The following is a 17,429-nucleotide window of genomic DNA, read 5'->3' as shown; positions in this document are numbered from 1 at the left end:
ATGCATCTGCAACTACTATAGAAGCTCCACTTCAACAGCAGATAAATCAAAATTGGCAACCCTTGGTATTATTCATTCAGAGACAATCTCTATCACAAATAAGTTAGTCAACATATGACCACAAGTCACAACCTTCTACAAAGAAATTTTGTCATATGCTTCAAGGCTAACTGTTTATGCCAGTCACTGATTACAAGACAGTAATTTATGCTTTTAATCAGAGGTCAGACAAAGCATCACTACGTCAACTGCAAATCTTGAGCACAATTCACGGTGTGTATCATCGACGCTGATGGGGAACTGAATACACTGGCAAACATCCTTTCCCATGTAGACACAATTACAGATGAAGTCGACTATGAACCAGTCATTTTCGAACATTGTATTGTTATCTTTCTACATCAAACGCAAGTACATTTGTGACAATGAACTTTCATCAACAGGCAATCTCATTGCTGCGTGATTTGTTCCACCCTGAAGTCCAGAGTACAACAAACCTGGTTAAGCAAGTATTCACGTGGTCAAATATGGACAGAGACTGTAAAGCTTTTGTGCATTAGTGTGTGTTCTGTTACTGTAGTAAAATCATCCACACATCAGTGCACCTCTTGACACTTTTGTTCTAACCAACCACTGACTTGCACGACCAACCACTGATTTGAACGAGTTTTAATAGACACTGTCGGACAGTTACCACCATCCAAAGGACATACCTACTACCTAAATACCACCAACCACTTCACTTGCTGGTCTGAGGATTTTCCTATGGTCAACGTCACTCCTGAAAATGTTTCAACCAGCTTTTTTCATGGATCAGAATCCCTCTTCACATCACCACCAACCAAGGCAGCCACTATGAGTCACATCTACTCAAACCACTCACTCACTGTTTTGTTTGAGGCATATTCAAATCACAGTTTATCATCCAGCAGCAAATGTGTAACTGAGTGTTTGTAGCAGCCACTTAAAGTGCCTCTAAGATGCTATCAATTGCATTATTGTGTAAAAGCTCTGCCAATTGTCCTACAAGGTCTCTGTGCTACCATCAAGGAAGATTTTAGTGGCACAGCAGCATAATTGTTCTATGATCAACCCATTCGATTACCTTGTTAATTTTTCAGCAATATGCTTAACAACCTTATTGAGGCATCAGACTGTGTTCCAAAATTACTTTCACACATTCACCAATCACGTGCAGTCCCACTAAGAGAGCACCATATTCACCACCCTTTCATTTTCGCTAACCTTTAGAAATGTAACCAAGTTTTTGTTCAGGGTTGCCACAAGTTTCCCCAAATGAAATTCCCTGATGTTTCCCTGATGTCCAGACAAGTTTTAGCATTTTACCTTGACAAATTTTGAGACTGATTGATTGATTGACTGACTGATTGATTGATTGATTGATTGATTGATTGAGAGGGTTTATGAGACCAAACGGCGAGATAATCAGTCCTGCAATTCCAAAGCTACTCACAGAAGAAAGAGGGGCCACTAAAAGTGGATGGATTCAGTCAGAAGAGACAAATTATAAAACAAGAGAGTTAAAACACATATAGAAAAAGGCATAAAAGGTTAGAACAAATCTAGAAACTGAAAAAAAGAGTGGTCTTTCCACAAGGAAGTGGTCATGGGTTCTCAGACTGAGAAAATGCGAAGAAAGGCCCCAACCAGAATCACATTGCCTCTGCTCCAGGAGTAAAGCAAAACCTTATATCTGGAAATAATCACTTTCATGGAGGAAACTGAGGACCTGTTCAACCATCCATGAAGTCTGCTAATATTAAAATTAAGAAAGACTATAATTAGCACAAAGGCTCAAAAGAAGGGAACATCCCAAAAATATGTGGGATACCATCAGTCTGGCTCCACAACCATATTGTGGGGGCGGTTCATTACAAAGGAGGAAACAATGGGTGAGCCTGGTATGACCAATGTGTAGACAGCATAAAGCAGTGGAGTGGAAGGAAGAGCACCAAAGCATAGTAGTCTCCTTGATTGCATGTGGTTTATTACTGAGAGCAGTAGTGCATCAGATGTCATTCCACTTTTGGGCAAAGAGAGTTTGACATAGATGATTTCCAGAACTTGTGGCAATCCTGACTATGTTTGTTATTGTCGGTCATTGCCCACTGTGTTATGTCCGCTATTTTCCAGGCATTTTGTGTTCTCTTTCATGAAATATGAGCACATAGCGTACAAGCTGCCAGTGACTGCCACAATTTTCTTCCTCTTATCATCCATACTTTCTAATATACAAACTACTTTCAAAGTGCTTAAATGAACTCGAATAAATAAAATTCTATAAAACACTGCACTGTACAATGCTCTTGCTGTGAGGCAGTTGCAATTCCTGAAATCCATTGCCAGTGGCCTGTGGCCTACCAAGGAGCACTTCAGTCCTGAGTTCATGGATAAACCACGAAAATCTGCCACATTACGTCACACGCAAACAGACTTGGCCTGCAGGCAGATCAGTGAAACCAGATCCGACGGGCAGCGCCTGCACATTAGTGGAAAATGATGGGCTTCAGATTGGCAGGCCTGATCTGTTAGAGATACCCACAGAAATGGCCTGCAGTTTTCACCCATCATGGAAGCCGACTGTGTGGCCAGCTATTTACATGTCACAAACATCATGTTGACAAAATGGGAATGCGGTGATCAATCCATGCAAAAGACAACTCGCGTGAATACTCTGAAAATAGACACTAATGAGGATAGGTAGCAACTCACTGTAAAGATGATCACTGAGCTGCCGACAGGAACATAGAAAAGAAAATCACACTCTCACAACTAAATTTTTGGCCATAGCCTTTGTCATAAAACGAGAGCGCACACACACATTCACACAATCATTCAGACACAACTCATGCACGGGTGACAACTGTCTCCGGCCATGAACCAACAGCCACTGAGACTCAGAGCCAAACAAACCACTCCTCACACTTCCCTGCCTCTCATCGGCAGCTGCTAGGCTAGCAGCAAGAACTGGTGGCAGCACTGACTGCAAGCCGAGGGGATTGGTAGGAACGCAAGAAGCTGCAAGAATGAGGGATTTTTTTTTTTTCAAATTTCCCTGATTTAAATTCCCTCATTTCCAGAACTTGTGGCAGCCCTGTTGTCAGGCTCCATGCAAGCCTTTACAGCCACCATATGATGGACCATATACTGTACTCATTTGAGATGAGAAGACATTTGAAAGTTGATGTCAATGGTACCTTAACAATGATTTCCGCCAATCACCTCAAAACTATTTTCTATACTGGTACCTGCAAACCAGAAAAGACATCTGTCAGACAAAATGGCTGATGAGTCTACAACAGACATCACAGAATCATCTTTCCCTTCCATCAGTCATCTCATGATCTAAACACCATGTCCGTTTAAATAGATAGTACTGTTAGAACTTGAATGTAGCTAGAATTCAATGTCATTATGAATTGCAGCATATTGTTTATTGAGCTCATTTTAGTTCAATGATTTTTAGATATCCTATATTTAACTTAGTTGTTCATGCTCTGGCATATATATTATAATTGTTACCAATAAAGTATTCATATTGTAATGCAACATCAACATGGAACAATGAAATTAACAAATCAAACAATGGAAAATCCAGGATGGAATGTAAATGCAGAGAAGAAAAAAATGATGCACACAATATGTAGGCAACACTGACACTGGATCTGCTATCGTCTATCTACAATTTAAAAATGAAAATAACTTTTAATGTAATGTTAAGCTAAGAGTGTGACTGTAACTGACTTCATAAACCAGATACAAAAGACAAACACGAGCACAATTCTGCATAGCACTACGTCACAGCCTCAGAAGTGGCATATTGTAGCCCATAGCAACAAACTGTAAATATATTATCATCTATTTTCTCAAGACTAGGGAGAGGTACGGCTCTCCTTCCACCTTTAAAAACAATTTTAATGTGTTTTCTACAGTTGCTGTGCAGCAACGTATGACCAAAAATGCACCAAATGTAAACTGGCCAGCGACTACATTTTTTACTGTGAATTCTGCAAAATGTGTGCTGGCCTAATTAATTTTGAAGTATCACAGCAGTTATGAGGAATAACAAAAGGAAAGCCATTATGTGAGGCTACATGATGCAAAAGAATTCATTTTTTTATTGAATAGTTTCCTCAAAACCAAATGAGGGACACTGCATAGCAAAGAATACACACAAATCTAAAAATGGTGAGTTTTAATTTTCTACACGAAAAGTAAAATTTTCCGCAAGAAACTAACACTCACACATCGCCCACTGATATGCCTCCTATTTAGCAGCTTGCTAAAGTGAAAGTACGACTATATGACATGTTGGCTCAATATTCCTTTGACCCTCCATTTATTGTCCATTAAAATGTTTCTTTTCATTAAAGAGAGAGAAATATTTGTCCATGAGTCCTATTTTATTTCTAATCTTTCCAAGACACAAAATTTGTATCAATTTGTTGCTTTGTCTCTAATGTCTTGCTTATTTTCTTACATACACTGTGTGATCAAAAGTATCCAGACACCCCCAAAAACAAACGTTTTTCATATTAGGTGCATTGTGCTGCTGCCTACTGCCATGTACTCCATATCAGTGACCTCAGTAGTCATTAGACTAATGAGAGAGCAGAATGGGGCATTCCATGGAACTCACGGACTTCGAACATGCTTGGGCGATTGGGTGTAATTTGTGTCATATGTCTGTACACGAGATTTCCACACTCCTAAACATCCCTAGGTCCACTGTTTCTGATGTGATAGTGAATTGGAAACGTGAAGGGGAATGTACAGCACAAAAGCATACAGGCCGACCTCGTCTGCTGACTGACAGAGACTGCCGATAGTTGAAGAGGGTCATAATGTGTAAAAGGCAGATATATATCCAGACCATCACACAGGAATTCCAAACTGCATCAGGATCCACTGCAAGTACTATGACAGTTAGGTGGAAGGTGAGAAAACTTGGATTTCATGGCTGAGCGACTGCTTGTAAGCCACACATCATGCCAGTAAATGCCAAACAATGCTTCACTTGGTAGAAGGAGTGCAAACAGTGGGAAAACATTGTGTGGAGTGATGAATCATGGTACACATTGTGGCAATCCTATAGCAGGGTGTAGGTATGGGTATGGCGAATTCCCAGCGAACGTCATCTGGCAGCGTGTGTAGTGCCAACAGTAAAATTCGGAGGTGGTGGTGTTACAGTGTGGTCTTGTTTTTCAAGGAGGGGGCTTGCACTCCTTGTTGTTTTGTGTGGCACTATCACAGCATGGGCCTACATTGATGTTTAAAGCACCTTCTTGTTTCCCGCTGTTGAAGAGCAATTCGGGGATGGCAACTGCATCTTTCAACACGATCGAGCACCTGTTCATAATTCACGGCCTGTGGCAGAGTGGTTGCACAACAGTAACATCCCTATAACGGACTGTCCTGCACAGAGTCCTGGCCTGAATCCTATAGAACTCTTGAGATGTTTTGGAACGTCGTCTTTGTGCCAGGCCTCACCAATTGACATTGATACCGATACCTTCCTAAGTGCAGCATTTTGTGAAGAATGGGCTGTCATTCCCCAAGAAACCTTCCAGCACCTAACTGAATGTGTGCCTGTGAGAGTGGAAACTGTCATCAAGGCTAAGGGCGGGCCAACATCATACTGAATTCCAGCATTACTGATGGAGGGTGCCAAGGACTTTTAAGTCATTTTCAGCCAGCTGTCCAGATACTTTTGATCACATGGTGTATATATAGCTATCAGAAATCTAATTTCATACTGTTGTGGAAAGATTATTAAACTTGACTTATTTCATAAAACATGTTGACTCACTATGGCCATAACTCCACTTCTGACAGATGATGTGATTAGAAGTATCTGTACATCAATTAAACTTGATACAAAACTGCACAAGAAAGCAAAATGTGCTGAGAAGCTAAGACTCAATATCTGACCACCGAGTGAATGCAGAAAGGTGATAAGGTGGTGTGGGACATTAATGTCTTACTATATACATCGAGGACATTGGTTCTCATGGGCTTCAAATCACATACAAATTGATATACTATGTGCAAAAAAAAAAAAAAAAAAGCTCACATACTGACTGCCCCAAGCCATCAAGTGTTGAAGAGGTTCTAAGATATTTCTCATCAGCCAACGACACCCTTTGCAGCCTATCTTCTGAGTGTATTAGGATTTATTCACAGTACAAAATCCATTACTTGCATCCACTGCCAAGCAGCTACTAATAAGCAACCTATAAAGATATTACCTTGAATAGTACGTGATTCAGTGCTTCACGCAATAAGAAAAAGGGGCAGAAGTGTGGTACATAACATGGCTTTTCAGTGAAGAGTGTTGGCTCCAGGACTGTATGGCAGATAACAGCCATGTTGTGACACACACACATCACACAGTAAGATTTGAAGATAGATGCATTACAATTTTTTTTAAATTTTTTTTCTGGGTCTGAAACTTTTCTATGTAACTGGTCCTCAAAATGTTGAGTCAAATTCTCTATGATTTAACAAAACCAACACACATTCTCACAAGTAACATAATTCACCTTGTGTAAAAGAAATTTAGTCTGAAAGTAACGCTTCTCAAACCGCCATTCACAATATTTTTCTGCGACCTGTTAAGGACCCATGAACCATAGACTTTGCCGTTAGTGGGGAGGCTTGCGTGCCTCAGTGATACAGATAACTGTACCATAGGGGCAACCACAACGGAGGGGTATCTGTTGAGTGGCCAGACAAACATGTGGTTCCCGAAGAGGGGCCTTTTCAGTAGTTGCAGGGGATGACTGACTGATCTGGCCTTGTAACACTAACCAAAACGGCCTTGCTGTGCTGGTACTGCAAACAGCTAAAAGCAAGGGGAAACTACAGCCGTAATTTTTCCCAAGGGCATGCAGCTTTACTGTATGGTTATATGATGATGGCGTCTTCTTGGGTAAATTGTTCCGGAGGTAAAATTGTCCCCCATTCGGATCTCCGGATAGGGACTACTCAAGAGGACATTGTTATCAGGAGTAAGAGAACTGGCGTTCTATGGGTTGGAGCGTGGAATGTCAGATCCCTTAATCGGGCAGGTAGGATAGAAAATTTAAAAAGGGAAATGGATAGGTTAAATTTAGATTAGTGGGAATTAGTGAAGTTCGGTGGCAGGAGGAACACGACTTCTCGTCAGGTGAATACAGGGTTATAAATACAAAATCTACTAGGTCTCGCGCAGGAGTACGTTTAATAATGAATAAAAAAATAGGAATGTGGGTAAGCTACTACAAACAGCATAGTGAACGCATTATTGTGGCCAAGATAGATATGAAGCCCACACCTACCACAGTAGTACAAGTTTATATGCCAACTAGCTCCACAGATGACGAAGAGATTGATGAAATGTATAATGAGATAAAAAGACATTATTCAGATAGTGAAGGAAGACAAAAATTTAATAGTCTTGGGTGACTGGAATTCGATAGTAGGAAAAGGAAGAGAAGGAAACATAGTAGGTAAATATGGAATGGGGGTAAGGAAAGAAAGAGGAAGCCGCCTGGTAGAATTTTGCACAAAGTATAACTTAATCATAGCTAACACTTGGTTCAAGAATCATGAAAGAAGGCTGTATACATGGAAGAAGCCTGGAGATACTGGAAGGTTTCAGATAGATTATATAATGGTAAGACAGAGATTTAGGAACCAGGTTTTAAATTGTAAGACATTTTCAGGGGCAGATGTGGACTCCGACCACAAACTATTGGTTATGAACTGTAGATTAAAACTGAAGAAACTGCAAAAAGGTGGGAATTTAAGGAGATGGGACCTGGATAGACTGAAAGAATCAGAGGTTGTAGAGAGTTTCAGAGAGAGTATTAGGAAACAATTGACAAGAATGGGGAAAAGAAATACAGTACAAGAACACTGGGAAGCTTTGAGAGATAAAATAGTGAAGGCAGCAGAGGATCAAGTAGGTAAAAAGACGAGGGCTAATAAAAATCCTTGGCTAACAGAAGAGATACTGAATTTAATTGATGAAAGGAGAAAATACAAAAATGCAGTAAATGAAGCAGGTAAAAAGGAATACAAACGTCTCAAAAATGAGATAGACAGCAAGCGCAAAATGGCGAAGCAGGGATGGCTAGAGGACAAATGTAAGAATGTAAAGGCCCATATCACTAAGGGTAAGACAGGTACTGCCTACAGGAAAATTAAAGAGACCTTTGGAGAAAAGAGAACCACTTGTATGAATATCAAGAGCTCAGATGGAAACCCAGTACTACACTAAAAATGGAAAGCAGAAAGGTGGAAGGAGTATACAGAGGGTCTATACAAGGGAGATGTACTTGGAAATGGAAGAGAATATAGATGAAGATGAAACGGGAGATTTTGACGGAGCACTGAAAGACCTAAGTCGAAACAAGGCCCCTGGAGTAGACAACAGTCCATTAGAACTACTGATAGCCTTGGGAGAGCCAGCCCTGACAAAACTCTACCATCTGGTGAGCAAGATGTATGAGACAGGCGAAATACCCTCAGACTTCAAGAAGAATATAATAATTCCAATCCCAAACAAAGCAGGTGTTGACAGATGTGAAAAATACCGAACTATCAGTTTAATAAGCCACGGCTGCAAAATACTAACACGAATTCTTTACAGACGAATGGAAAAACTGGTAGAACCGACCTCGGGGAAGATCAGTTTGAATTCTGTAGAAATGTTGGAACACGTGAGGCAATACTGACCCTACAACTTACTTTAGAAAATAGATTAAGGAAAGGCAAATGTACGTTTCTAGCATTTGTAGACTTAGAGAAAGTTTTTGATAATGTGACTGGAATATTCTCTTTCAAATTCTGAAGGTGGCAGGGGTAAAATACAGGGAGTGAAAGGCTATTTACAATTTGTACATAAACCATATGGCAGTTATAAGAGTCGTGGGGCATGAAAGGGAAGCAGTGGTTGATAAGGGAGGGAGACAGGGTTGTAGCCTATCCCCGATATTATTCAATCAGTATATTGAGCAAGCAGTAAAGGAAACAAAAGAAAAATTCGAAGTAGGAATTAAAATCCATGGAGAAGAAATAAAAACTTTGATGTTCGCCAATGACATTGTAATACTGTCAGAGACAGCAAAGGACCTGGAAGAGCATCTGAACAGAATGGACAGTGTCTTGAAAGGGGGATATAAGATGAACATCAACAAAAGCAAAACGAGGATAATGGAATGTAGTCGAATTAAATTGGGTGATGCTGAGGGAATTAGATTAGGAAATGAGACACTTAAAGTAGTAAAGGAGTTTTGCTATTTGGGGAGCAAAATAACTGATGATGGCCGAAGTAGAGAAGGTATAAAATGTAACTGGCAATGGCAAGGAAAGCGTTTCTGAAGAAGAGAAATTTGTTAACATCGGGTATAGATTTAAGTGTCAGGAAATCGTTTCTGAAAGTATTTGTATGGAGTGTAGCCATGTATGGAAGTGAAACGTGGACAATAAATAGTTTAGACAAGAAGAGAATAGAAGCTTTCGAAATGTGGTGCTACAGGAGAATGCTGAAGATTAGATGGGTAGATCACATAACTAATGAGGAGGTATTGAATAGAATTTGGGAGAAGAGACATCTGCGGCACAACTTGACTAGAAGAAGGGATTGGTTGGTAGGACATAATCTGAGGCATCAAGGGATCACTAATTTAGTACTGGAGGGGAGCGTGGAGGGTAAAAATCATAGAGGGAGACCAAGAGATGAATACACTAAACAGATTCAGAAGGATGTAGGTTTCAGTAGGTACTGGGAGATGAAGGAGCTTGCACAGGATACAGTAGCATGGAGAGCTGCATCAAACCCGTGTCTGGACTGAAGACCACAATGAACGTTAAGGACCCCATACACAAGTGATGGATGACAGTGATTCATTGAATGCAATATTGCCAGTAATCTACTGCTTCCCCCGACACCCTACACATGAGTGATTTCCATGCAATTTCAGTCAGTATTACAAATGTCACTGGGTCAAGAAATTCTGTTATGGAAAATGAACTGCTGGATTTAGGAGCAGTTGCAACTGATTGCCATATCCCCAGGAATCCTTGCAAAACATAAATTTAAAATAAATGAGAATTATTATTTATAAAAGTTGTTTTGAAATGCTTTTCTTGGGAACTATACTTTACAAAATGTATTACTTCTTCACTGACACTGAATGGGTTGTGTACATCTTTCCTGTGTGCCATTACAATTCATATTATGCTTATTAGTACTCAATTCCTTTTGATTCATTAGTCTTACAATTTAACAGCAAGTATTTATGCAGTTTACTTGCTGTGTCTATAGAGATGTTGTCAATAGCAGCACTACTGAGTACCTTAACTCTTGTTAAAAATTTTTGGAGAAAGGATTTGATTATAGGAAATGACAAGGGATTTGAGTGTAGGTAGTTTTATATTAGATTTTCCCTTAACAGTTGTATCAAAATTGCGATTACAGTAGATATGTCATTCTGTTTAGAACTTAAGAACTATAATAATGCGTATAATTAAATAATACATAACTCAAAATCATATTATGGAGCCCATAGTATAACAACTACTGCTATGAACTTCCCACTAATTCTACTTCTATAGCAAAAGCTTCAAAATGCTAATCAGTGCAAAACTAAAGGGTGTATTTTGTATTACCTCTAAATCTAAATGTCAACTCCGGCTTCCACTTCACTTCTCACACTAGTCCACGACCCCTAGGTAACTATAAATTCTAATATAAATTTCTTACTCAAGGTGGTCCATGTGAAATGAAACTAAACTACACAACCACAATTAATAAATAAAGAAACAAGTTGCAGCCACATTGTCACACACTGCCGTTAACCGACCAGGCAGTAATATTGTGTCCACAAATTACAAGCGATCCATCAAATTGCCCTGGATTTCCACAAGGGCAGTGATCAGCGAGCCATCACTGCGATTTGCCCACGCACTTAAGATCCATGTACGAAACATCCGGTCACCCATGTGATGGATCACTGCATTCCGTCACTCATGTGTGGGGTCCTTTAGAAAAACATGAACAACTGTGACCTCATGCTCATCGAAAGCCGTTTACTGTTATGAAGTACTGCAGTCTTCATCCTAAAGCCTTTGACACGTTTTGCTGTCAGGAGAGTGTGTGCACTGTGTTTTGTTGTAAATAGCGCATTTCCATTGCAACTAAAGTTTCATTTAGTGTTATTCTCTTGTTTATGATTTACTGCTTCAGTATGGAAGTATGGGATAAAGTAAAAAATTTTTTTAGAGTATCAGTTCTTACCAGTCGAAGTTTCAAAAGTTTAACTGAAAACTAAAATAATCAAAAATTTCCAGAATTCTCAAAAACTCCCAGCTCTTGCCCAGACTTCCTGGAGTGTATACACCTTAAAATGATTATCAGTTTTCATATACCATAACAACAACAAAGCCAAAAAGAGTGTAAAAAATAACAAAGAAAGGAAAATGGGAAGCTACAGTAGGCACACTGTGCACACACAAAATAATTTACAAGAGTCAAAATAAGTTCAATTCCACAAAGTAAGGTGACTCCTTATTTCAGTCTGGAAGAGGCAGCAGCCTTTGGAGAGGTTTAAAACACTTTTCTTGTAAAACATTGCTTCCTGAATGCAGAAGATGACATAATTACATAATGAATGATACTGTTGTTTGACAATAAAAATGTCACTGTCAATTGATCAGCAGATTTTCTCCACATGAAGTTTGAATGTTTAATTTACAGGAACAAATTGCTGTTTTTACTCTAGTGTCTCACTGTACCATATTAGCTTAATTTAGCAACTATATAGTGTCATTTATGCTTGACCATTTGGGGCTGGGCACATTTTAACAAGGCATTACATTGACAACATAATGATTATTGCTTTGTTATTTTTACAGTCTGACAGTGTGAAAAAGAAGCTATAAACACTTACATGAGGTACTTTTCTTCTTCTTTCTTCTCTCTCTTTAGGCAAAGGGGAAAAATCAACAATGATAAAGTAATTTGAGAAAGACAAAAAGCTAAGGTCAAACAAGGATAGAATAGGAAATCAGATATGTCCTTTTCATATGAATAATCTTCACCAACTTAAAATTACTGTGGGAAAAATAAATCTGGATGAATAGAAGATGATCTGAATCTCAGTTCTCCAGGATTGGAATACAGTGTATTTCTTGTGAAAAACTGCACTCACTGTCTGTATTCTCCCCTACTCATATCCCATTTCTCTTTCGCATCATAGATTGCCTAAATAACTTAGCCATTACTGTTGTAAAAGTCCTTGAACAATTTTCTGAAACTGATTTCAACATTTTAACAATGAAATACCAGCAAGCACCACTTTCTCCTTTAATAAAGCTGTGCCCCGTATTACAAACCCAAACATAATTCCTGCAGGGACCAGTTACACAACTGCCTTTGTTAGATTACATTGTGATAGTCAAATTTGACAAGTGTGGCTTGGGAAAGGCACTGTTTTTGTACTGTTGTTTTTTATATTTCTGTTATTAAAAAACAATGCGCCGAGAGATACTATACTTATCCATGTATAAGATGACTCTGAATATAAGACCCCCCCCCCCATTTTGAAAGAGCCTAATCAGTAAAAATTGATTTTCAACAAAATCTGATTAATCAAAATTACAAACTTTCTACTGGCATAAAGCATCTGCCTGAAACTTTGGCATTATACCTATTCTAAACTTAGGTCATTAATTGACTGCCTACAATTTGATGATACAAGGAGAAATAAAACAAACTAAAGAAATTGTTACATTAATTTTTATCCTGATTATCTTTAAGCCTATTTTTAATCATCAGCATCATCCTAATAACATAATTGTGAAATTTATATCTTCAATGTCACAAATATTTGGCTGTTCCCTCCTAATTTAATGTGATTTCTGAGGTCATAGTTATGAAGGGTTCTGAGAACACTGCTGTTATTTGCCGAATACTTATCAGGTATTGGTTCTATACTGACATGAGAATGTTACAATGTTTCCAGCTTCCAAATGTGTTGTCTGCCCACCCCTCTCTCACTGGCTGCATCGAACCAGCAGCTGACACATCCCATTTTGTTCCTGTCATACCTCAAGGTGAAAGTTGATAACACTGCTGCAGAAAAATGTTAAGGATGCTACACAGCCCTGTCTAGACTTTTACCATCTCTTGCACAAATATATACTACTGTTACGTATTTGTCCAATTTTAAAGTCAACTCAAATGGATTTGGGCAAACTGTGGTTTAAATGTGGTATATGTCCATAAAAAGCTAAGTATGTTGTACAGATTCCCTTGGTTGGCTGCACAATGAAATTTGCTGCCCGCTCACCATGCCCTTTCCCACATTCATCCAAGCTGGTGTCACTGTTCGCCCTTCGATACTTGCGCAGTGCTGTGCTTGAGCAACTGAAATACGGACTGCAACATTTTCTAAGTCACATGCAACAATGCCAACTAATATGTACATAAAAGATGGCAAATACTTGCATACAAAATAAATGAAGTTGAGTAGCTCTGCCTAAAAAGCCAGAAGTAAACACAAATCGATCAAATTAACTAGTTATCAGATCCATTTACTCAGCAGATGTGTAAGCTGGGCATTAATCACTGACTGCACTCAGACTGTGTGTTTATCAGACAGTTTTTACATCTACTATAGTACTCCATTATACATCTAATTGCTCATTCGCTCATCACATACATCATGCTCTCTAGTATGTTGATATCCGCCCTACATAGAATACTTATCCACACGAACCTTATTGTAGTAATATCTCTCTTCACTTGACAGAGTAGTGCGATTTTCAGGTGTGTACAGGTGGGCACAGGTACGCATCAAACGTCCAGTATTAGACAACAACAAAGCCATATTTGCAACATCATTTACGGCTTCAAATGCCTGTACACCCTGCTCCAGGTGATGTTGCGACTGTGCCAGCAGACCTTCAAATTCATCTGTATTCCGTCGTTCTTGGAATAATGCTGAAAACACATATTTTCGTAAGGAAACATACAGTATTTTTTTTCTAAATTTGTCAGAAAAATTTAATACATTTTAAGATCATTCACAAAGTTTTATTATTATGTTATTAATGACATGTGTCCACTTAGCTCTTACATGCAGCCTGGTTCATATACAGCACGCCAAGTTCATTATGGACGTTGCCAAGACGTCTCATGAGATTGTGTTTCTGCTGCTGGAATACTTGCACCTCAAGGGCCCTTTGATAGCATTTACATGAAGTTGCTAACATTTGCCCCATACTAACAATTTCACTTGGCAATGGCTTCAGTTCTAACCAAAGAAAGACGATATTAATTAATAATGTGGACAGATTTTTAAAAAGTATTAATAAAATTTCACAAAGTTCTCAAAAATGTCAGGGCAAATTATGAAACATGTAACAACATCAGTAGTACTTAAGCAGAAAATATTCTAATTAATAATGTACATAGTTTGAGGAAGTAAAAGTAAATGGAATCATTGGAAAAATCCTCCAATTTAGAAGAAAAGCAAATACTACTGCTCAGAATTTTATCTCACAACACAGCAATTAACATGATCATACACAACTAAACAACATAATTCTTAGATTAGATTTGGTCACTGCCTTCTCTAAAATTGAGCAATTATCGAGTTCTCCTGGAATGTTCTCATCAATGATCATGTGTGTACCAATTCAAGTGATAATATGTTTGTTTTATATCATAATATGTTTGAACGCTGTTGAAGTATTATTATATCACTCAAGTTCTCCATTTATGACCTAATTTAAGGTTTGATCATGTCCATTTCCTGAAACAAACTCCCACACATTGAATTATTTCACTGTGGCATTACAGGTGTTTACAGGTGGCATATTCCAAACGTCAATGCTCTAAGCCTCACATAGGATTGCCATATGGAAAAAGACAGTTCAATACGGCAAAATTGTCCCCCCCCCCCCCTTCTTACTCTTAACTAGTGCACTCTTTTATTTCATTCCACACAGCATTTAACATTTACAAAATAAATGTTAATCTTAGATGGAGCTTCCCCAATATGGGAGAATTCTCTGCACATAGAGACATTGTAACATTGCTTGTTAGGCCATATTAGTAACATTGCAGATTCTTTATGCAAGGAAGAAGATTTAATTTCACCTCAACATTAGATGGGAAAGGAAATCAATCATGGCTTATGTAAAGGAAACTGACAAAATTGGGAAACTCACAGCCAAACAAACCAGACTGCAAACGAGAATCAACAAACAGACAATAGGAAGGGGGATTTCCGATGAAGGAAGAAGGATGAGATCTGAGAGAATGAAGAAGTACTGGGCTGACAGGAAACTGAAAATTTTTTTGTATAAAGTTGGCTAGAATGGACCAATGAAGGCCATAAAATGTATAAAAATAAAAAGGAACCATTCAATGTTGACTTGAACTGATTCTGTAAAACCATCAAAAACCTAAACCTGGATGGCTGGAGGGGTATTTTAAACCCTTTTCTCCTAAATGCAAATGATGTGTATTAACTGCTGTGTCAATTCATTCATGAAGCTCATTTCACTTCCTGCTTGACAGTTTCAGAAAATCTGTAGCCCAGTGTTTCAATATGCTGTAGTCAAATTTGGACAAGGCTAGGCTGATCTAACTTGTGTGCTCACCAGTGGGCAGTTGGTTGCCCATGGGCACAGGTGGGATGGACATGGGTGGGCTGAAGGTGGAAACTAGGGAAGGGCAACCAGGCAGAAGCCTATGTGACAGTTCTACAAAAGTCAGGTCCACGTGGGCAGGATTGGCCACATGTGGGTGGTGCACACACAGAGTGTGTGTAACAGGCTACTTGGTAGGCAGCTTCAACTAACTACTACAGCCCGCTAGTGGGTTTATGGGTCCCAGCAGTGCTCCTGGCCTATGGGGCACAGTTGGAACAACCTGTTCTAGGCCTGTGCTTTATGGAGGAATGTGGTGTGAAAATATCTGTGAACTCAGATAAATATTGTAAGTTTTCTGTGGCCCAAATTTATAACAGGATTCAGCAATGTACTACATCCTTCCAATCCACTCCACAGTTTGGAAAAAAACCTTATCTTTCACATATTTGTGTAAAATGAGATTGTATGGCCTGCCATGCCTGTTAATCTGATTCAGTGCAACCTTTCATTCTGGGGCATATTTATGAATTTCTGATTTCACTTTAGTGTGTCTAAAATATGTGACTTATTTTTATCAACCACAGGAATTACCATCTGCACTGTACTGAGAAGAAGGCAAAGTCCACTGTGCAGATTTACTTTCCTTCCAACATTCCCAAACTGCCCATTACAGCAGCAATAGGAATTAAACACAAAGTGAACAATTAAATGTTTAGCGAAAAGGAAAAATATTCGTGTATCTGGAGAAATGTAGAAGAGGATATTTAAAAGTGTTGAGAATGACTTGGGTCTGGTCCACTGACACACAGGTGGTAGCAGCATTCAGTTTAACCATTATCTGCAAGTGTCAACAATATAAGACTATTAGAAATTGTCAGTAACCAAATCCAAAACAATGATTTTACTTATTTATTTTTATGATTTCAAAAAGAACTTAAATATGCATATGTGCCTTAAGAAACTTTATTTAGCAGTTGTTGAGAAAAATCTTTTATGGTTGCAGACGAGTAGACTAGGGCAAATGCTACACCTAATAGAATATTTTGCGTACTTCCTACAGATGCCACCCCTAAGATTCTACACAGATATTGCACAGACAGACTGTTATAACATCAACTTGAACACACATATTTCGAAACGATACAACACATATAAGTCATTGAGCAAGTTGACAAAGCAATACATGTGAACATGGTAACATTCGAATGAGCACTGAATCAAAGTCTAGCGGCCGCTGGCTGGCTGGCCGGCCGCTTAGGTGACGCGGCTGCTGCATGGCTGGCAGACAGCGCCGCATGTAGAAGACGCGCGTAATTGCGCGGCGGCACTTTGAATGATCGGCGAGTCACAGCACTTCTCCCCCCTTTGAAATTTTTGCACTGGTCTTGATGGAGGTGGCCTGTAGAGTGCTAACGTCCATAGGTGTTCTTTGACTGGCCGTAAAGTCTCGAGGAGGAGGCTTCCTGTACGGACGGAAGTGTCCCCGATGATACCGGGACGAGATGACAGGAGACGTAGGGGTCGAACTGGCTGGGGCCCCGTGCACCAATCTGCCCATTGCGACAAGTCCAGTTGATATAACAGGAGACATGGCCGATGTGTCGGCGTCCGTAGGAGAAGAAGGCAAGTAGATTGGCTCCGACAGATGATGGTCATCCGGTTCCTGCATGGGCGGTGGCGTCCGTTCTTGTACTGGCATCGAGATGACGGTGAGAGGGCTGCGTTGTGAGCAATGAGAGATGCCAAGATCCCGAGCATCA

General features: G+C 39.3%; 1 protein-coding gene across 1 annotated transcript in view; it reads right to left on the bottom strand.

The window, feature by feature from the left end:
• LOC126474463 (erythroid differentiation-related factor 1) overlaps positions 1–17,429 on the bottom strand; it is a 233,225-nt gene that overhangs the window by 101,775 nt on the left and 114,021 nt on the right. The window contains exons 13-14 of the mRNA XM_050101939.1: positions 14,148–14,324; positions 13,788–14,011 (exon numbers count right to left, since the gene is read on the bottom strand). Of these exons, the coding sequence (XP_049957896.1) occupies positions 13,788–14,011; positions 14,148–14,324 (401 nt within the window). The remainder of the gene's footprint in view (positions 1–13,787; positions 14,012–14,147; positions 14,325–17,429) is intronic.

The sequence above is a fragment of the Schistocerca serialis genome, chromosome 1 (assembly GCF_023864345.2).
Source record: "Schistocerca serialis cubense isolate TAMUIC-IGC-003099 chromosome 1, iqSchSeri2.2, whole genome shotgun sequence".
Lineage (NCBI taxonomy): Eukaryota > Metazoa > Arthropoda > Insecta > Orthoptera > Acrididae > Schistocerca > Schistocerca serialis.
Note: the sequence above shows the minus strand (reverse complement) of the source record. Positions and strands in the feature narration are given on the sequence as shown.